The sequence below is a fragment of the Nyctibius grandis genome, chromosome 1 (assembly GCF_013368605.1).
Source record: "Nyctibius grandis isolate bNycGra1 chromosome 1, bNycGra1.pri, whole genome shotgun sequence".
NCBI lineage: Eukaryota > Metazoa > Chordata > Aves > Nyctibiiformes > Nyctibiidae > Nyctibius > Nyctibius grandis.
The window spans coordinates 29,386,733-29,409,013 of NC_090658.1; the positions used below are offsets into that span (position 1 = coordinate 29,386,733).

Consider the following 22,281-nt stretch of genomic DNA (forward strand, 5'->3'; position numbering starts at 1 on the left):
TTTCCCTTTATCAAATAATTTTAAGGCGAGCAACTCCTCAAGTCGAGGAGAGGAAAAAAAAAATAGGTCTGTAATAAAAACAAAATACCTGTGTGGTTTTATTTTTAGTCTATAAGGAAAAAACATATAGGAGGAGGTACCAGATTCTTGGACTTGTTCTCCAGGATCCATGGTAGGTGATTGTCCGGACCTATTTTAAGCTCCTTAGCTGTATTTTCCCTCTAGGTTTTCTAGAAGAACTTTCAGTGTTCAAGGCCCAGTTGTCCAGCCTAAGCGTACCTGTGCTCCGCTGCGACCTGCTTGTGCTGCAGCTCTTCTTACATAGCAACGTGGAGTTGGTCTGGAATGAGATTGAAGTCTGGCTGTAAGCACGGTCAGTCTGGCTGTAAAAACCATACGTTCACCAAGACAGCGACCTGGTTGTTTCCAAGATGGTTTGTGTTCTGTTTGAACTTTAAAATAATTGAGTGTGTCCCTGTGTCTTCGCATGCCCCATAGCCACCGGAGGAAGGTTGAGGCAATGCACACAGATTCATCTATACACGGCTTCTGGTTCATGCGTGCTGCGTTTATCTGTCACAGCACCATAATCCTCTTTTCAGCTGGACACTTGGCAATTAAGACACAATCTGTCCTACTTAAGGTATAAATAAGCCTTTAATGTTACTTAGGGATTACGTTAGGACAAGAGGGGCTCTTTTGAAGACACGGTTCCCGTGTGGCACGGTTTGCAGAGCAAGCCTTGGCCATCATGCCCCTGCAAGACCTTTGAATAAGGGGGAAGTAACAGTTTCCCAACCACGTGTACGGAGAGCAGGGGCAGCTTCTGACTACTGAAATATTAAATTGGCCTTTAGCAGGTCTTAAAAGTGTACATACCAAGGGTAACCTCCCTATGTCTTTAGATCAAGCGCACGTGTGCATGTAGGCAATTACCACCATTAAGTTTACTGGCTTAAAGAGGAGAGAAGGCTGAAACACTCACTTGGAACCAGAGTTTCAACAGTGTGTTGGGTAGCAGTGATGTAGTACTTGGGTGAAGTGGGGTTAGGTCCCTGATCCTCCGCAGTTTTCATGCGTGATTGTGGGTAAGCCATTAACAGAATTTAAACCCTCTCCCTGTTTGTGATTCCAGCAGCGTTTGTGGCTATGAGACTTAACTGCTTTCTACTCCCTGACTTTCTCTAAGGGACAGACAGGAACATGCTAAAACAAATGTTAGATGTGAAGGCTGTGATTTGCCTGAAGAGTTGCTCAGTCGAGTAGTTATCTGTTGTGTCCTGGTCCCTCTCCCTGCCTGTCTGCCTCCTCCTCCTCCCTGTGCTGTGCTGACAGAAGCATTGGTGTGGTTTCATGGGACCAGGTGGATTAGGAATAGAGCTGTCTGAAGAATGAAATTATTATGTTTTTTTCAGTCAGATCTGTTTCCTAGCATGGTTCACTGCACATCTGCATAAACACTTCACCTGGCACGAGGCAGGGGGCAATGCAAGGCAGGAACAAGCAGTCAGGGATAAGAGTTGATTAAATTAGCATTAAATGCTGGTGAATTAGACATAAAACTGCATCTTAAGTCATGGTCATGGAGCATTGCCTATTGAGCAGCTATTTGTTATGATAAATTGCATGTGTGTCCCAGTGATGTGCCAGAGATGCTTTCTGGGACTTGCAGCAGTGCTGATCTGCATCTCTAGTATGTAAATGCTTTGACACCTGCCTTCTCTTGTTGTATGGCCATGCTGCAAAATGGTAAACGTGAGGATCCTCGAACTCTGGCTGCATTCTTGAAAAGAGACGCTGACCGTGACTGGAGGCAAGTTCTGTGTGACGCAGTCATGATGTGGCACCAAGCAAACTGACAGCATGGCTGGCCTTGGCTCTGTGGGCTCACGTGTCAGGCGTGATGTTACAGAGAGAAATGAAAAAAGAAGCACTAAATTCTGATTCAGATGTCACTGTTAACACTTTGCTGTTTTGTCATGCGGTTGTCTTCTAGCCTGAATACATCCTTTGTATTTTCTACTGTTAGCCTGGTAGGAAAGACTTGGAATGAGCAGGGTGGTGGCTGCTCCTGTCAGATGCAATGCTGTGGCTGGGAATGCATTTTAAAAATAAACAAAAAGCAAATCAACAAATAAAACAGCATAGCTACTTGGATAACTAGCATACAATCTGCTTCTCAGTGTTACTCCTAGCTGACTTTTTTCAGTCAATGTCCTACTTTAACTTTTTTTACATAGTACTTACCTCTCTTTTTAAATACCGCAGCAGAAGCCAAGCTTCATCTGATAGGCATTGGTCTTGCACAGTGTCGTGGTCTGGGAGACTTGGCTTTATTCCTGTGGTGAGTGACGAGGTTTTTGGAGGGTCATAGGCATCACTGGGGTGTGTGTGTACATAGATATTCTGTGCCTATATTTTTATTTCTATTCATATATAGATCTGTATTCTCAACTCTGATTCTGTATTGTGGCAGCCCTGCAGTTTAGAAACATGCTCATGGTCAAGAAAACCAAACAAAAAAAAAATATCAAAGAATGCAAAACAAATGAGCAATCAAAAAACCCCAAACAAAACCCAACAACCCACAACCGAGGGTGCTGTGAGTCTGTTCCTGGATGCTCCTGGCACCAGCACCGAGCCCTCTCTGTGTACCTGACCCTCCTGAGCCCCATTGGCTCAGCTGACCCACACATCCGTGGCAGGGGGCTGCATTTTGGTTGTCCTTTCCTCTTGCCTCTGACTTGCTTTGCTCCCTGCTGGGCTTGGGTGCCTGAAAGCTTTTGGGAAGGAAGCCACGGGCGCATTTAAAATTTTTGAGTTTGGGTAAAAAGCAAGGGAAGGAAGTACTAAGGTCTTGAGGTGTACGTGATGCAATCTAAAAATTTTCTGTATTTCCACATTTGCTCTTTTAATCTGAAATGAAATAATTGAAATGAAGCGAGGGGAAGAGGGGAAGGTGGTTGGTGTCATGGAACAGATGAGTGAAGTATACAGCAAACAGACCAACACGTTCAAACCAGGTACCGAATACAAGTTTATGCCCTGAGTGTCTGTGCCTGCCTGGAAGCTTTTACAACTTACTGATACCATGATTAAGACTGCAGAGTCATTAGAAGGGAGACTTTCAAATAATTTCCTGGCAATACTGAATTACAGGCACTGAAACCACTGCCGCTATCTGACATGCTCTGGCAACTGCCTGACTCTGCACAGGCTGAGGTTGCTGTCAGGCACTGCTGTGAGGAAGGGGAAGAAAAGGGTTAAATCTGTCAAAGAAAAAGACCTCGTCTTAGCTCAGCTATGGAAGAAATACTGTGTTTTTGAATCAGTTGAATATTGCGTGCTGGATTTTTTTCAGTCATTAGTTTATAAACTTATTTCATGGTTTGAGGCAAACATAATAAATACTTTTTTGAGGCCAAACCCAACCTTTTCTCCACTGCAGTTGCCCATGGGAGTTTCCCTGAGACCCTGACCCTATGGTTCTGGGCAGGTGTTTGCTTTTACAGGTGATAAGGCAGCTCCTTGGCAAATGTGTATTGCCTTGTGTTTCCTTTGGTGTGCCTGGGCAGAGGGCACTGGCTGGAGGGACTGTCTTGGGGGGTGCAGGCTCGCTGGCTTCGGGGCAGCTGGGGCTTACGGCACACAGATGTGTACATCCGTGCACGCCTGCATAGACTTTGGGCAACGCTTTTTCCTGGCTAGAGTAGTAGAAACCGGGGAAAAAGGAAAGGTCGCTTTCCCTTAAATAATTTTTTTTAATAAGGGATTTTAATAGCGGGCAGCGGGTTTTTTTCTCTTGAGTCTTGCTTGTGCCTGCGCAGAGCTATGCTGTCCTGACCTGGGGGTAGCTCTGGGTGTAGCAACCTGTCACATGCTGTGAATTGCAGGATCGGTATGTGCCTTATTGGTGTTACTGTTTGAGAGTTGTGGGTGGGCTGGGTTGGGTTAGTTTGGGGGGGTTTTGTTTTTCTAAGCTGTGAGAAATGAAGTGCAACCTGCCCTTTGTATCTCTCTTCTTAGTTAGTTTGTATTGTTGCTTTTGGACCAGAAGTTGTCAACACCTCGTTCTCTTGCTGTCCCTGGTTAAATTACTCATTAATGCTCAGACTGCTGTAGGCAGGGGGAGACCATGACCAGTCTGGAAACCTGCATATTTACTAAATCTTTTACTGGTTAAAAAAAAAAAAACCAACAAATTTTCCCCTGTTGTCAAAAGGAAGAGAAGTTTGATGTACTGGAGAGAGCAACAGTAAACATAACTCTGCTCAGCTGGTACAAGCAATAGGCTTGCCTCCCTGGAAGATTGCGCTTTCTTACAGTGTTTTCTTATCTTGCTGAAGATGCTTGTTACACGAAAGAGTGGGAGCACTTTGCCCTTTTTGTCTCTTTCTGAACTTTGACCAGTTGGTCAGGATTGATTATAAACCCAGATGCTAATTATACTGCTTCTCATTTCACTGAACAAAGGTGTGTTGGCACACTTCCTTGCTGTGGCCAGAGTCTCCAGGACAAGACCCGTGAAGTAAAATGGTCAAGGAGGAAGCTAAGAGCTTACCTATGGAGCTGAGTGAGAAGGGAGGTGTGGAGAACAACGGATTTGTTCAAAATGAGGCTTTTGACAAGGAGACCGATACCAGTAGCCAAGAGGAAATGCCAAAAACGTGCATTGTTGATGTGGACTCAGCAGCTACAGAGGAACCAGCATTGAAGCCCTATGCAGGGATGCCGAAGGAAGTCTTGCTGAAGTTCTCCAGCCAAGCCCGGTACAGAGTCACCAGAGAGATTCTCTTCTGGCTCATAATTGCCGCTGCCGTCATACTTGTGTGTGCTACGATTGCGATCATTGCTCTTTCTCCAAAGTGCCTTGACTGGTGGCAGGCCAGTCCTATTTATCAGATCTATCCTCGTTCCTTCAAGGACAGCAACATGGATGGGAATGGGGATCTGAAAGGTGGGTGAATTTCCATTCTAGGTATGTGCAAAGCTCTGCAGCAGTTGTCTGTGTCTATATAGATATATTAAAATAGATATTAATATAGATATATTTAAAAAAGAAAAATAAAAAATCACTATACAGTCCAATAGAGAAAGCCACCCTAATGGAGAAGGGAAGAAAAGTTGTCTGGCTAATCATTAATGGCCACTTGTTGTCATGAATAAATCTAGGAGCTGCTTGCTCAAGTTGCTAAGTCTAAGCCTAGAGTTAGAATGGATGTGTAGAGGTGGGGCTGAGTGCAAGCAGCAGCACAACTGCCATCAGAGTAAAATATCTCCACAAAACTGAGGTCAATCAGGAGGACGGGTGGTGCTGAGAACTTTGTCATGTTGGGTTGGCTGCTTTTCCATAAGGAAAAGTGAGGAAAACCAGAAGTGACAAAGAGGAGAGAAACGTGTTACTTCTTGTTCATGGTCTAGGTGTTTTTGAGCTCTTTTGAATGCATTGGGAAGGGGTACCTGGTACTAAGAGTCCATGCCACTTATCTGAGCTTAGCTGAGACTATGTTTCAGAACGGGAAGGCTCAACACCGTAATGGACAATAAATTTCTAACCAAGAAGCACTAGCTATAATATATTCTACTGGCAATTGAAGAGAAGAAATGGTTTCTTGTTGCATGCCAGTATTAATATGTCAGGAAGATAGGAAAGATTTGGGTTTAAAAATACTAGGGGAGGCTGGAGTGAGGTGTCCTTACGGAAAACAACAGAAAAACCCTGTGAAAGGCTTTTCCTAAGGCAGGGAAAACCTGGTACCTTTGCATTTAAAATTGTTCTTCCCTTTGAGTGGTCTGAAGATTAATTGATGTTCCATGAAATGGGAAAGCAATGCTGTTGCTGCATTTTAACAAAATATAGGAGCTCGTTTTCAGAAGTGAGTGTTAAATTTATTAAATGAAATTGTAAATATTTTTATAATACAGAATAGAAATTTGTTTTGATCTAATTTTTTTTAATTCCTGCTTTATCTTCCTTGTAAAAGTGGCTTTGAATGGTTTCCGTTCTGTGATCTCGTGCTATCCCTGAAGAAATGTCAAGGTTGCCCTGCTACCTGAGATCAGTGAAAACAGGGGATGGTTATGTATCAAAGGGAGCTGTGTACCATCTTTGACCGAGAGCCCACGGCAATCTTATTTCAACAAAAATATTTTGTCTTTTTTAAACAGATTATTTCCTTTTGTTTTAAATAGGTATCCAAGAAAAACTGGACCATATTACATATTTGAATATAAAAACCATCTGGATCACCTCTTTCTGTAAGTCCCCCTTAAAAGACCTTGGATATGGAGCTGAAGACTTCTATGATATCGATCCCATGTTTGGATCAATGAGCGATTTTGAGAATCTGCTTGCAGCCATACATGACAGAGGTGAGCTGCAACTCCGAGCAAAACAACAGTGCTGGGAGCAGGACCGAAGGCGTGGGGAGCTACAACAGCAGTGTCAGGCTGCTGCACGTCCTCTGCAAGGCATGGTCCCCTCTGGAGATGTGGGTGGTGGGCTGACATACTGTCCGTGCTCCCTGGTGCATATGGATATGGGCATCAGTAGCCTGGGGGATCAAAGCTGAGATGCAGTTGCTTCTGACTGAATTTGCGGAAGTCATTGCTAGGCCACTCTCCATCATCTTTGCTAAGTCGTGGGCAACGGGAGAGGTGCCTGAGGACTGGAGGAAAGCGAATGTCACTCCAGTCTTTAAAAAGGGCAAGAAGGAGGACCCGGGTAACTATAGACCGGTCAGCCTCACCTCCATCCCCGGAAAGGTGATGGAGCAACTTGTTCTTGGTGCTGTCTCTAGGCACATCAAGGACAGGGGGATCATTAGGGGCACTCAGCATGGCTTCACCAACGGGAAGTCTTGCTCAACCAACTTGATAGCCTTTTATGAGGATGTTACCCGGTGGATAGATGATGGTAAAGCTGTGGATGTGGTCTATCTTGATTTCAGTAAAGCGTTTGACACAGTCTCCCACAGCATCCTCGCAGCTAAACTGGGGAAGTGTGGTCTGGATGATCGGGTAGTGAGGTGGATTGTGAACTGGCTGAAGGAAAGAAGCCAGAGAGTAGTGGTCAGTGGGACAGAGTCCAGTTGGAGGTCTGTGTCTAGCGGAGTTCCGCAAGGATCGGTTCTGGGACCAGTTCTATTCAATATATTCATTAATGACTTGGATGAGGGATTAGAGTGCGCCGTCAGCAAGTTCGCTGATGACACAAAACTGGGAGGAGTGGCTGACGCGCCGGAAGGCTGCGCAGCCATTCAGAGAGACCTGGACAGGCTGGAGAGTTAGGCGGGGAGAAATTTAATGAAATATAACAAGGGCAAGTGTAGAGTCCTGCATCTGGGCAAGAACAACCCCATGTACCAGTACAAGTTGGGGGCAGAGCTGTTGGAGACCAGCGTAGGGGAAAGGGACCTGGGGGTCCTAGTGGACAACAGGATGACCATGAGCCAGCCAGTGTGCCCTTGTGGCCAAGAAGGCCAATGGCATCCTGGGGTGTATTAGAAGGGGTGTGGTCAGCAGGTCGAGAGAGGTTCTCCTCCCCCTCTACTCTGCCCTGGTGAGGCCGCATCTGGAGTATTGTGTCCAGTTCTGGGCCCCTCAGTTCAAGAAGGACAGGGAACTGCTAGAGAGAGTCTAGCGCAGAGCCACGAAGATGATTAAGGGAGTGGAACATCTCCCTTATGAGGAGAGGCTGAGGGAGCTGGGTCTCTTTAGCTTGGAGAAGAGGAGACTGAGGGGTGACCTCATTAATGTTTATAAATATGTAAAGGGCAAGTATCAAGAGGATGGAGCCAGGCTCTTCTCGGTGACATCCCTTGACAGGACAAGGGGCAATGGGTGCAAGCTGGAACACAGGAGGTTCCACTTAAATATGAGGAAAAACTTCTTTACGGTGAGGGTGACTGAACACTGGAACAGGCTGCCCAGAGAGGTTGTGGAGTCTCCTTCTCTGGAGACATTCAAAAACTGCCTGGACGTGTTCCTGTGTGATATGGTCTAGGTAATCCTGCCCCGGCAGGGGGATTGGACTAGATGATCTTTCGAGGTCCCTTCCAATCCCTAACATTCTGTGATTCTGTGATTCTGTGATTCTGTGATTCTGTGATTCTGTGATTCTGTGATTCTGTGATTCTGTGATTCTGTGAATTTTCTGACTGATGGCTGCTTTCTGAAGAAAGCAGGAAAACAATTAAGGGTTGGGAGGGAACATACGCTTCCTTCCTGTGATTGCATCCTTGGTTGGTGCATTTATGCATTAGACCAAATGTTTGCTCAGGTGTTTCCCCTTAAAGCTGTTGGACTGAATGGAAAATGGTTTGCCAGTCCAAAAAACATTTGGGATTCCAAAAAAACCTCTAGCTTTTAAAAAGGGTGAGGAAGAACATGTGTTCACTGATGCTAGACTGGTGAAGTGCCTTTCCCACCTGGGACGTGGGAGAGAGATGTTGAAGTCAGAGTTAGTGGAAGTGGTTCATGACAGCAGAAATCTGTTCTGATTTTTTTTTCTTCCCCCTCCTTTTCCTCCCCAGCAATGGGCTGGGGGGAGCAGTACCAGCAAGATGTGTTGCAGCTAGTTGGAGACTCTCATTAGACCAACTTCATCAGTAGCCTGGGGCTTTCTGTTTGTGCTTGTGCATTCCCATATCAGCAGCCAACAGGGCTGTGCTGACTCAATGTAATGTGCTCCCCGGTCCCTCGAGCCTAAACCCATTCAGCAGGAGCCCTTCTCTTTTGCCAGACCTCTGGGAAGGAAAAAGCCCAAACATTTCTGATAGTGCATGAAGAAAAAAATGTGAGCTTGGTTTTAAAAGGCTGAATTTAATGGGTTTTTTTATAATTTGATTTTTAAGGGCTAAAAGTGATCATGGATTTAATACCAAACCACACAAGTGACAAACACCGATGGTTTCAGCTGAGTCGCAATCGGACTGGGAAGTACACAGACTACTACGTCTGGCAGGACTGTGCGCAGGCTGCTGGCTCGGTCACTCCTCCAAACAACTGGGTAAACACGGGAAGGGACACGTGCAAATCCCAAACTGGATGCAGGCTGCCACAGAGCAAAAGCAGCCGTAACATTAACTGTGCCAACGTACACTGGGTTATAAATGACTGTTGAGAGGTACAAACTGGTGTTACTGAATGAGCTAGTGCAGATTAAGATTTAGACCAGCTCAGGGTGGAGGGGTTCCTACTTCAAACAGAATTTTAAAAATTACTTTTGTTTCTTTCCCTCGGTGTTAAATCTTCACTCATTAAACAAACAAAAAAAGGGATAGTTGTGCACAAGTTGTTCACACGTGCCCCCTTCTGTGTCCAGGTACTCCACTTGAGAAACTTCATCTCGGCTCCTCTGAAATCTTAGTTGGTGGGGAGGGAAACAAAACAGCGTGTTCTTGGTTTTTTTCTTTTTTTTCTGAAGGTGATCAGGCCAGAAAGCGGGTCACCTATTTCAAATGTATTTATTTGAAATCTGAACTGATAGGTGCATGATTAGCAACTTATATATTCTAGAAACTCAATGTGGAATTAATATTTTGTACCAGCTAGTGTAATTTTTTTTTTAAACTTAGAGTCTTAAGAGCTATCTTAGCTTTTGGAATCTTTCATTAGAGAGATTATTAACATTTTAACGTGCTGACTGTTGTTGGCGCTTCAAAGAGATAATACCAGATTGCAGAAAGCACTAAGTTAACTTAAGCTATTTTTAATAAGCTTTAGGAAAAACAATTCCAAAAGAAATGTTCCCACCCGTGTTTTCCACTCCATTCTGAATAATTCCCAGTGAAACGCTACTTAAAAAAAACCCAAACCACCAAACCAAAAACCAAATACACACACACAAAAAAAAAAAACAACACACAAAAAACCCTCACCACTACAAACAATGAAACAGTACATTGAACAAGAAATACACATAGCGAAACACAACTAAAGGGAGAGCAACTAGCAGGAGAAGGAAATGTAAAACATGAGTACCAAAATCTAGTCAAAATTTAATCAATTTATTAGGCTTTCTGGGCTTTATTATATGCTTGTAATGCACCACGTCTTTAAAGTATGCACAGGAGTAAATGTTCGTTAAAATAAGAGTTCTGATTATCCTCCCTTATACGAGCAGGTGAGTGTCTTTGGGAATTCTAGCTGGCAGTTTGACGATGTGAGAAAGCAATGTTATTTTCATCAGTTTGGGAAAGAACAGCCAGACTTAAATTTTCGCAACCTCGCTGTCCAACAAGAAATCCATGTAAGTATGTAACCCGCTGCTGCTGCGCCAACAGCAAAGCAGCTATTTCTAAACTTAATTTCTCTGATTATTTGTGCTACACAATTTACAATCTAGTTGGAAGTAATTCAAGGATTGCAGTTTATGTAAACTATTGAAACAAAAAGGTGTCTAGACAAGCAGTAAGTTTATAAGCAGAATTCAAGCTTTATATTGTAATGATTCTCATATCAGAGATACTTTGTTCAAGTGTTTTTAATTTAAAAGCAAACAAGCAACCAAAAAAAAATGCCAAATAAAATTGTCCTTGGGTGGACGTACTGGCAGCGGGTGGTGTTGCAGCCCTCTGGATTTTAAGAAGGTATGACTATTGCTTTTCTTGCTCGTTGAAGTCCCTTCCTTGCTTTCACAAGTGCCTGGCAAGATCTTGATGGGTTTTTGTAACAGGCTATTGCACTTTTAAAGGACCTCGCTTTTGCTTTCTCTTCCCACTGAAGGCTATCTTAAAATTTCTTTGCTTTGATGCGTCAGAGGCCCTAGACTTTTCAGCCTAGCCTTATTTGCAAACTGTTCATACTTAGCTGTCTATGAACCAAACCTGTCCTTCAGCTGAAATAGCTTTTCCCACCCTTGTTTATGTGTATCTGTTTTTCAGCTCTGACAACATCCCCCTTCAGCATTTGTTAAGCTAGATTAAATGGGGTAGACTTTTCCAGTCTTCCCTGAGTGAAAGACTCTCCATCTCTTTGTTTAGCTGCTACTTCTTCCTCACAGTACTTCCAGCCTGAGGTTTTTCTCAAGTGTGGATGGCCAGAATTAAACACATTGAACAGAAAAGATGTCTGGGCAGAATCTTGTACAGTGGCAGAGGTACTTCTCCCCCTGTGTCTTAAGATTGCTGGTACTTGCTTCAAAGTTGGTGCTATTAGTCAAATAATCCAACATGACGGCTGTCTGGAAGCAGTTAACTGCTTTCAGCTCTAGTCTCCATCAGGAGCCAAGGATGAAGGCACTTGGCACGTTTGGATGTTGTGTCAAGGACAACAGTTAATGGAAGGGTTGACATGGAAGGTAAAGCGGCTTTTGCACTGAACCCTGTGCTGAAACTGAGCTAAATCACCCAAGTGGAGAGAAGTTTTTATCTCTGTTGATACAAGGAGCTGTTAATTAGCCAGTCAAATGTGGGGATGGCACCTTGTTTTAGCAAAGAGATGTTTGCATTTTCAAGAGAGTGCGGCAATGTTGATTCGAATGACAAGGAATGTCTGGGCTTGTGGGTAAGGGGGAGATAGTGAGTTTCGATCTGTCTGCATCTCTGTTGACTTTACAGGGGAGAGAGACAGATGGACAGCCCTCCCAGCAAGAGCGCTTCACCAAGCCAGGTGATGCTCTGATGAAACCTCATGCCTGTCTGCATCACGTCTCCCAGCAGGCAATGTGGAATTCATTAAAATATGGGGAAGTGGGCCTGAACATGGGGAGTCTGACAACTGCTGCTTTTTTCTTTTTTTTTTTTCTTTTTTTTTCTTTTCCCCCTAAAGTTATACCCCCCTGGGTAGTACAGCTACTTCAAGTGTTTTGATTTAGTCCTTAAGTGTTTGCTACTTTGTACTGTTGAATTTTGGTGCATTTCTTTGGTGGTAGTCTTCACAGCTGCCCAGTTCTACTGTGATGGTCTCAGTGTCTCTCTGGGACTGCTCCCCTCATGGTGGGTACTGTATGTGCATGAAGAAACAGAACACTTCTGGTCATACTTGTTAACTAAAGCATGAAATGAGACTGCTCTTGAGACTGATCCTTGAAGAACTCCACTAGTAACCTCTCTGTGTCTTCATACTTCCCTTAACGCTACGTCTTGTCACTTGCACCTTTTTCCTAGCATTGCATGTACTTTTGAATGGTCCTGGCTAATATTTCTTTGAATGGTACCCAATACATTACTGAAGCTCCAGTAGCAAATAGATGCTGCATTTCCTATGCAAAGAAATGAAATGAAAACTAGTAAGTTTAGCCTGATAACATCAGCCTTTGGTAAATGCTTATCAACATCACTAATCGCTCCAGCATGTTAAAGAATAATCTTTGTCTAGTATTTTAATTCAAGATCCTGTTTCAGGTTAGCAGGATTGAGCGGGAAGCAAACAGACTTTTCTGGAGAAGCTCAAGTCTTTGGTTTAGCCCCAGGGCATGCAAGAGCAATGAAACTTAGCAGCCAGCATGTTGTAGCTTTCTTGCGTAAATAGAAGTAGACTGGTCTCAGTGAGTACTTGATATTTGCACTGCTGATACCTAGTGTTGCTTTTGTGATGAGCACGTGCATAAGCATGAATTAATTTTTGGTGGATTCAGTATTGGACAGACACCATATCAAAAGCTGCTGCTTTCAGAATGGCTCTATGAGAAAGTACAACTCAGTAAGGTGGAGTCTTTGTTTGGCAAACAAAAGTCCATAAAGCTTGAGTGTGGACTAGTTCTACTCCAGGCTATTCAGGCAAGTGTACTTCATATGTTTAAAAAAAGGCAATTCAATAGCTGTCTTTAAAAAAAAAAAAAAGTTTTTGTCCTCAGATGAAGAAAAGTATCTGGTCTAAAAGAACGTTTGCAGAAACCACCCAAGAGGGACTGAACTTTAGAGTTGTTTGTTTGTTATAACTAGAGCAATTAAAACTGGTAGCTACTGAAGTAGGATATAATTTTGCTAATAGTGACTAACTTCTGAATTTGATAGTGAAATTACAAATCGATAGCCGTTAACTTGGATAATAATTTTTCATGTTCCTGCAAATCAACAAATAAGCCTGAAAATAAAATAAAAAATTTCACATCAGTCAAATAAGAGAGAACAAAAGTTTTAAGAGCTCTATTGTTTAAAAAGAAAATTGGTGGCACAAGGTCTGTGCAGAACAACATATTCTTGCACATTTGAATCAATGTGTTCTAATTGTGTGCAGCCATGACGGCTGTTCACCAACAACAGCTCTTAGCGTGAGCCCAATTGTTTTGATGGATGAGATTAGAAACGGCTTGTAGTGAGGCATGGCTTTTGTTGCGTGAAGTATGGGAGAAGTTACAAAGCAGTCTTTTTTTGTATTGGATGAAATAATAAGGCATGCTTTATTTAGATCTTAGTTTGAATTTAGATCGACATGATTCACTTTAACTTCCAGTAAAATTTGAAGTACAAATTAAATAAATTGTTACATATTAATACCTACTAACAGGTTTAGCTTTCTTTTTAAGTATGTACTGTTTTGAATGGGATGGGCTCACTTGGAATTCTCAACTTTTACCTTTGTCTAGGATATTATCAAATTTTGGCTTGGCAAAGGAATCGATGGATTTAGTTTCAGCGCTGTTAAATTCCTTTTAGAAGCAACGCATCTACGGGATGAGCCTCAAGTGAACAGGACCCAGAATCCAGTAACGTATATGTTCTGTCTTTGCTTTTTTTCTGTATTTCCCACTGAGGCAAGGGAGTGTATGTTTCTACTCTTTTGTGTCTTAATTGTGGCTTTAGGAAGAGTGAGTCAGTCGTGTTCTTTGGAGGCAGGTGGCTCCTGGGCTCTCTGCAGAAGGAGAACATACAAACAAGAAGCCCCTGGGCTGAGGGTGTAGGTCAGTGAGATACCCGCAAACAGGAGCACTGTGGGTGTAAGGAGAATTGTCCACAGACCCTTTGTATTTCTGTTCTGACACAGTTGCTTTGAATTTCCTGTTTAAAATGATGTACTTTTCAATTTATATTCTAAAAAGACCAGTCTTGTGATTTTAATAGTTGATTGGTTATCTTTGGGGAGCCCACTACAGGAGGTAAGCTCAGAGCTCTTGCTCGCTTGGGATCCCGTGGCAGTCACTAGCGTGTATTTCTTCTACATTGCTAGTAGGAACTGGAGTAAACAAACCCCTCTGATGTTGGCAGTATGTCACACTGAGAGGTGGCCAGACACATTCAGAAGCATGCACCCTGTTATTTATGCCATTTGCTTTTGCTGAGGCAGTGAGCTTGGGGACGTTCCCAGAGAGTGCCAGCACTAAGACGCTGTTCCCCTGCGGAGTTGGGGATTGCATAAAACTGGTCAGCTCCACCAGTATCGTTGCCCTTATAAGTTACAACAACAATGTTGTCCATCTTTCCAGCCTGGTGTGTGGCCACAGCACCCGCTGTGCTCGCTGCTCCAGATGGGCTCAGTTGGTTAGTGCTGCAGGTGACTGTCCCTCTTGAAACATGGGATCCAAAATAATCATCCCTCTGATATTGTATCTTCAGAGTTCCCCAAGTGCAGTTCAGATCTGTGCTGTTAGTGTTGGCATGCCAAACTCATTTCAGTTAAAATTTATCTTGACTGGTACATTGTCTCAGGAAAGGATGGGAAGAATTTGGAGAGTTCTGAAATCTAAGATTGGTGAACTAATGAGAAATACTGCGTTCTTCTTTAAGGAGAGTATCACAGCCTATTCCCAGCTCTACCATGACTACACGACCACACAAGTTGGTATGCATGATATCATCCGTAGCTTCCGTCAAACCATTAATCAGTTCAGCAGTGAACCTGGCCGATACAGGTAATCATTACAGCTAGTGAATTTTTCTCTAATATTTGTCACCCTCTTGCAATAAAATGTTTTTTTTAATAACATAACATGTCATAAGAAGTTTTCTTCCTCAAATGCAAATAGTGGTGCCTAGGTTATATTACCTCTTCCCCAATGTGTAAGGGAAAGGAAATGAATTGACCCTGGTAGCTCTGCTGTATCTATGGGCTATACAAAAGGAAGCAGAATGGGCAACCATTCAGACCACAGAGACTGTAATTAGTCAGCCCTGTGGCTTATTTGCTGTATAGTGTGAATAGTGCAGTTCATGTCAGACACATAGAGATTATTAAAATCACAGAATGGTTGAGTTTGGGAGGGACCTGTGCAGGCTATCTGGACCAACTGCCCTGCTCATGAGGGCCAGCTAGAGCTGATTGCTCAGGACTGTGTCCAGACAGCTTTTGAACATCTCCAAAGGGGAGACTCTACAGCCTCCCTGGGCAACCTGTGCCAGTGCTCAGTCACCCTCACAGTGAAAAAGTGTTTCCTGATGTTCAGAGGGAACCTCCTGTGTTTCCGTTTGTGCCCATCGCCTCTTGTCCTGTAACTGGGCACCACTGAAAAGAACCTGGCTCGGTCGTCTTTGCACCCTCCCGTCAGATATTTATATACACTGATGTGATTCCCCCCCGAGACTTCTCTTCTCCAGTCCCACCTCTCTCAGCCTCTCCTCATAGGAGAGATGCTCCAGTCCTTAATGGTATTGGTGGCCTTTTGCTGGACTCTCTCCAGTATGTCCATGTGTCTTTTGTACTGGGGAGCTCAGAACTGGACAGAGTACTGGCCTCACCAGTGTTGAGTAGAGGGGAAGGATCACCTCCCTTGACATGCTGACAACACTCCTAATGCAGCCCAGGATACCGTTAGCCTATCTTGCTGCAAGGGCACATCGCTGGCTCACATTCAACTTGGGGGACCGCCAGGTCCTTTTTGGTGAAGGAAAGCATGGAAATTGATGGAATGGAGTTATGTGGATGTGGATTCAGAAAGATAAGACTTCAGTCAGATATTTACAGCCTTTTGTTGACTGTTGTAGATTTTTCTCCAGAAATTTCCTAGAAATATTTCTCCTTGTCTGCTTTACAAAATAGTTTCTCTGTATTAATCTTTTTTGATGGGGAGGAGGGAAGCAACTGTAATTCTTAATTCTGTGTTATTTTCTAAGTATGTCCAGCACCATTCCTATCTTCCTTCCACTTTGTGAAAATCAAGAGTGAGCTAAAAAAGTTACTTGTGTACTTCTTTGTAGGTTTATGGGTTCTGATGATGATGAAAAGGAAGACATTGAAGCAACAATGATGTATTATGGAACATCTTTTATCCAAGAAGCAGATTTTCCCTTCAATTTCAACCTAATTAACATGAAAAATCTATCAGGCAACAGTATTTTTGAAGCTGTCAACTTGTGGATGAAAAACATGCCTGCAGGAAAATGGCCAAACTGGGCAGTAAGAGTTCTAGACCAACTCTTATAGGAAAGGCTTGTTTCTATAGGTTCCTTTTATGGTGATAGAAACCTTCCCTACCACCACTGATTTCAGTGGGATCAGCAGCAGCCTCAGCTCATGGCTGAGCTATAGTACATATCCACATGAAACTCTCAGCTGCTGTAGTCCAAGTCGTTGGCATTGGCCAACCGGCTGGCTGTCTTGCCCCTCGGTAACACTTAACCCCCTTTGCAAGGGTGACAGAAGGGAATTCACGATCATGCCTCTCCCTCAGTGTCTCAAATGTAGTATGGGGCATTGGCTTAAACCACCAGTGAGGATGGGATTGGTACAATTATCTTTGGCTGTGAACTGACTCAGTGCAATGGATTCTGGAAACCTCCAAGGGCCAGGGAAGAACAGAGCAGGCAGCTGAGGGCAGTTAACTTAAAACCTTGCTGGTCTTTGCTAGGAGGCATGTTTGGGATGTGCAAGAGATCTTTTCAAAAGAAGCACCACCTTCACACAGCAGAGAAAATGGCAGATATCTGAGAGAACTGTGATCATGGAGAGTTGTTATTTGTCATCTCTCCTCCCTTCTGCCTCATGTGCTGCTGGCAGGGCTTCTGTGTGCCAAATTATTTGGGTCAGAAGTTTGTACTGGCACGGAGATAAAAAAGGTAATTGCCCTCACAGGCCTGGAGGGGAAAGGAAAAAAAAGGAAAAAAACCCTACTGCCTTGTTAAATTAGTTAACCAATTTCACATATGCATGGTATTTTATAATGTGTGTTTAACAGAATGATATTTTCTTCAGGTTGGAAGCCCTAACGCTGCTCGGATTTCATCTCGGATTGGGAAGGAGTACGTCAATGTTATAAACATGCTGCTTTTAACCCTCCCTGGTACTCCTGTAACTTACTATGGTGAAGAAATAGGCATGGAGAACATTGCATCAGAAAATGTAAGTGAAGAGTGTATAAACTCTGATCCTGTTGTTCTTTAGTTAGGAGTAAGAACTTTTAAAAATACAGGAACTTTTGTTTAGTTAACCAAACCCAGTCTTTCTCGCTGATTAGATGGTTTTTGGTGTTGCCCATGGCAAAACGATTGGACAGCACATGGAAATGGCCAGGCTACAGACCAGAACCAAGGCCTTGATGTGTGTCTGAACTGCTAGGCTGCCATCATGGTCCCCGATTTCTGTCCTCTGCCAGATCAGTCTTGCATGGTTTGCTGCAGTGTTGCTTTGCTTCACTTCAGCAGAAAAGGCAGCAAGTGCCAAGACTGGGCCTGGGCTAGTGGTTAGGAGAGGTGTGTTGCAGTCATCTGAGGCAAGAGGAACCGAGTCGCTGTCCCCTTCCTCCCACAAAAGTACCCTAATTGCTGTTTCAAAGTCCATTATTTCCTGGCTTCCATTTAAAAGAAATTGGAGTTTATGAGAGACTGTAGCTACAGTCACCGTCTTCTGCAGACTGCTTTGCTGTGACTCTGCAAAGGCACCTGTCTAAGCCACAGCCCTCTACAGTGTGCCCAAGCTCTGAAGAAGGGGTCTCCAGAAAGTGGCGGGTGTACAGACGGCCTGTGCTGAACATTGCCTGGTGGCAAGCAGAAGTGGCTTTTACTTGTCATGCAGGGTTTTTGGATTTGTCCTTTAGATCCCTGTCTATAAAGGATTTAGGTACCTGAGCCTGGGAACCAGGTGCCTAGCTCACTTGATCATAGCTACAAGTAATGCATGATAGGATGTTTGTGCTTGTTAGATTACAGAAATTTTCAGAAGTAAGTTTATTCAAGGTCAGGGGATTAAAACTAAGTGTCTGTGCCTTTCACGCTGTGCTGACCTGCGTAACTTAAAAGTTTTCACATTCAGCCCCTGTAATTCCTTGTCTCTTCTATGATCATACCTGACTTCTGTTGTGTGTTGTTGTCCAAGATGTATGGGTATGACTGGAAATGGTCACGCCCGAAAGGGAACAGCTCAGCTCTGCCTCTCAAGACCACTTTTGAGTACCATGAGAACATGGTCCTATGGCAGATGCTGTTTTCACTGTGGCAAGCCTCTGTTAGGGAATCAGTCTCTGATGATGTTACTGATGGTGTTGGCTGTCTTTGTACCAAAGGGAAAGAGGTACTTGAAGAAGCACAGGATCATCGCCAGGTTTGTCTGATTCGGATGTGGGGAAATGATTCTCTGATTTAAGGGGAAATCTTACTTCCTCCAAGGAACACCTAGGTCACAATACCTCTTGCATTTTCTTCCTGCTGCTGATTACTGCTGAGAGAATGATACTCTTCACAAAAGTGGCTTGCCATTTGCTCCTCAGGGTTTACTCTCTTCTAGTGGCTACCCTGTGGCTCATGGCTTTGTAACAATGTAAAACCACTCTTCGTTCAATCTAGAGAAGAAGAAAGCCTGATTAATGAGTGTCTTAGAAAGATGGAGAGTATTTGCTCAGGGAATAGTTTTTAGGCCCAGCATCTGAAACACTTCAGGAGAAGCTGAAAGAGGTAAAGACGAAAGGGAGTGGTACCAGTGTTGAAAACAGGATTTTTTTTTTCCCCCTGCTTTTCAGAACATGCTAAAAGGAGAAACCCATTATTTATAATGTCACAAAGCAAAGTGACAATTTCTTTTGTTGAGCTGCTGTTCTGACAGATTGTATTGAAAAGTTCCCTTTACATGAAAAACAGTTTTAATGGAAAACAAACACTCAAAATATTTTGCACATAGCTTATGCCCTCTTATATCATTAAATTTAAGTGTCAGATCTTTTGGCAAGCTCTTCAGTAACAATGAGGAAGCTTTTTCAGAATTTTTCTGAATTCTTCAAAATGAGAACTTCCGACTTTTTACATTGACACTTTTTAATCAGCTAAAAGCTGGTTTTCAATAAAGTTTTTGCACTTGGAAATAATTTTATCTTTCTAACACAATCCTGTCCAAATTGTACCCCTTACAAATATAAGCTTGAAGAGTTCTAAGGTGACAAGTGTGATGGTTACAAAAAAAGACACTGAATAGCATTTACTAGTTGTTTAGTGTTGTTTTAACAGCATCTCTTCTTAGGACTCATTACCTCATATGCTCACTCACTGCATGTCTAGATGTTTATCAGAATATCCTGGCTGTCACTAGCAAACTCTTATCCAACCATCTGTTGCAAGGGGAGACAACTCCAGTGGAGTCATTTGGGAATTCCACATTTCACCCTGTGATGCTGTATCCAGGAGGCCATCCATTCTCTGCCATTTCAGGAACTGTCTTGATTCTTATTTTCTCTTTAGATTTGGAACAGGATTACATCCTCCTTATTAGATTTTAACTTAAACCAAAGAAAGCAATACTGAAATGGTGATCGCTTGGAAGATGTGAGAACATGCTGTTCAAGGGATTACTTTTTAATATACTAATCGAAACAAGTAACTTCTTGGTAATGGCCCTGACACCACTTTATTTTCTAGGTGACCTTTCCAGCGAAATCCCCCATGCAGTGGGACGGCAAAGTTAATGCTGGTTTTACTGAAGGCAACAGCAGCTGGTTACCTGTTAACTCTGACTACCAAAGTGTAAATGTTGAAGTAGGTATCTATATGTGTGACTAACTCTAATGGTTTAAAAATATTTTAATGTATCTATTTTGCTCTGACTTCTTTTACTTAGTGGGAATTGGTAGTGTAGCTAGTAAGAACAAACTCCAGGGAGGAAAATAAAAAGGCATTAAATCCTAAGAAATTTTATTAGAACAGGAAATCCTTGCACAAGCAAGGAGTCTACTTCATCTATATTAATTTAAGCAGGGCATCTGTACTTATAATGTAGATGTGGCAATTTGGCTCTTTAAAATTATTAAAAGGATGTTAATATTAAATTGAAATCTGGTCTTTTTTTCACTTCTATTACTATAGAAAGCACTAGGCCTGTAACAAGAACTTAACATGGACCATCTCTAACACAAAAATTTTTTTCAAGGCAGTTCAGCAGTGAATCAAACAGATTTTGCTGATCTACAGTGCTGACCAAAATTAAAGACAGAAAAAAAAAAAAAGAATCAAAGACAGGAAAAATAAACCACAAAACAAACCCTGTGACTTTAGTAGATTAGACTCAAGGAAAGAAGTTCGGTATCAAGCTTTGAATGGCTTTCTCCTGAGTAAACAGTACTATAAGGACACTGTGGGAGGAACAAATAGTGGTAGTGCTGGGGAAATGCTGTCCCGCATAATAACCTTGGTCTCTGACACTCCGCAAGTGCCAAGGAAGTGCATGAGGAAAAGCAGTTTTTCCGTGGAATTTGCAGGCAAATTTGAAGACAGACAATTGTCAAAAAGGATTTCTAATACGTGTGTTCTCAGCAGACTGCATGGGTGTGAGAGGTAAGTAATATTTCCTACATTCAGTGCGAAGAAATGACCCTGTTAATGCTGACTGTTGCAGATCCAGATGACCTGGTCCAACTCAACCCTGAATTTGTACAGGGAGCTAACTTTACTTCGCAACAATGAGCTACCCATTCATCGGGGGTGGATGTGCTACATCTGGAACGACAGTAATGTTTTTGTGTATGTGAGGGAACTGGATGGGTTAGACAGAGTCTTTATGATGGTTCTCAATTTTGGGCAGGCATTGACAATAGACCTGAAAGCTATAGTTCCTAGCCTTCCATCTGAAGCTGTTATAAGACTAAGTACTAATTTTAGCAATGCTGGTAAAGCTGTCAATACCAAACTAATTAAAACTGAAATGGGAGAAGGCCTGGTCCTCGAATACAAAACAGCAAAGCCTGTTCATACTATGGAAGCTTTTCAAGGAAATTGCTTTGTGGCAGAAAAAGCTTGTTATTCCAGTGCCTTCAATTTACTCTATGTGAACTGTTAAGTGCAGGAGTAGAATAACCAAGCTTTCATATTAATTTAGAAAATGTTGGTTTCGAGGAAATGCTAAACATTTTAAGTTTTCTTTGCCTTTTAAAACTTTATCTGTGTACAAAATAAACGTTGTGAAAAATAAAACAGATACCCAATTGTCTTGCATCTGTATTGGTGGTGAAAAGGAAAAAGTATGGTATAAACTCCCGCTTAGGGTCTGTGGTGAAGAAAAGTAAACTTGTCCTTAAAAACTGTCCTGTTTAAGTGTGTGTATTTTTGTGAGGAAAGAGAACAGTTGCTTTCCGGGTGCTGCCCCTTACAGTTGCTGGTCATTAAGAGCTCCCGTGGAATCCAAAGCCTGTGGCAGTTCACAGTAATTTTCTAAAAGTCTGTAGATTTGTAAAACTTATTCGAAAGGGGTGTATTTGTTAAAACAGGTAAAAGCAAGCAAGACTAACATAAAGTTGTGATGGCTTACCTCTTCTCTCAACTCCAACAGCTCTAATTATCATCAAAGTTAGTAAGAAAAAGAACAAAATATAGCTAATACGTCTAATTCTACACTCAGGACTGTATTTCCAATTGATACCCCCCCAAGTTCTCTTATTTCTTTTTCTACTCTAAGGTTGAGGTGCGGCGTGCATACATCAGTTCCGAGTAAGCAACTGAAACAACTCTACTGAATGTCACACTTGTTCACCTTTTTCATTTGCATTTGCTGCACCTACAGTGGCCTATGTGACACAAAGGAAGGCTAAGCATTTGACTTGGTGCAATCTGTTTTGGACATGGGGGGTGTTCTGGGGAACTCTGTTTTGGTTTGCGGACCTTATGGCCACATAGTGTATTTTCCACCAACTGCTTGTACCAGTTGCTGGCCCGAGGTGTGCACCATGCACCTGTCTTAAGAAGTAATGTGTAGCAGTTTCGTGCCTTACTCAGAGGTCGGCAAAGCTGTGAATCGGGCTGCTTCAGTGGGGGAATTATTTTTGTTTTATCCTCTGGAAAGACTCTGGTATCTCATTCTGGGGCATTCATCTGGAAACCACGTTGCTGTGCCTGGTCAACTATGGCAGGTAGAGATGTGTCCTGCTCTGGTCCCCCAGCCACTGGGGACCACATCTGTCTCCGCTGTGCCAAACCCTCTGAGTCCCATGGC

The 22,281-nt window shown here is 42.9% G+C and overlaps 1 protein-coding gene across 2 annotated transcripts; it reads left to right on the plus strand.

Moving 5' to 3' along the window:
- The first annotated feature begins 4,518 nt into the window (after positions 1 to 4,518).
- On the plus strand, positions 4,519 to 21,132 carry SLC3A1 (solute carrier family 3 member 1). 2 transcript variants are annotated; one of them, XM_068411507.1, is made up of 10 exons: positions 4,519 to 4,957; positions 6,193 to 6,372; positions 8,856 to 9,010; positions 10,127 to 10,252; positions 13,532 to 13,651; positions 14,670 to 14,794; positions 16,077 to 16,275; positions 17,071 to 17,217; positions 19,719 to 19,835; positions 20,692 to 21,132. In XM_068411507.1, the coding sequence occupies exons 1-10, from the start codon at positions 4,534 to 4,536 to the stop codon at positions 21,130 to 21,132; spliced, it is 2,034 nt and encodes a 677-aa protein (XP_068267608.1). In that variant the 5' UTR covers positions 4,519 to 4,533. The 2 variants fall into 2 exon arrangements, with proteins under 2 accessions (XP_068267608.1, XP_068267601.1); XM_068411500.1 differs by having other exon boundaries at positions 4,534 to 4,957; positions 17,071 to 17,247.
- Positions 21,133 to 22,281: the final 1,149 nt, after the last annotated feature.

Bases quoted from the DNA above. Each gene is read 5' to 3' on its own strand.
- SLC3A1 (XM_068411500.1), top strand. From the start codon at position 4,534: ATGGTCAAGGAGGAAGCTAAGAGCTTACCTATGGAGCTGAGTGAGAAG. The intron at 4,958-6,192 runs GTGGGTGAATTT...TGTTTTAAATAG, and splicing joins TGGGAATGGGGATCTGAAAG to GTATCCAAGAAAAACTGGAC. The intron at 17,248-19,718 runs GTTGTTCTTTAG...TTTATTTTCTAG, and splicing joins AGTGTATAAACTCTGATCCT to GTGACCTTTCCAGCGAAATC.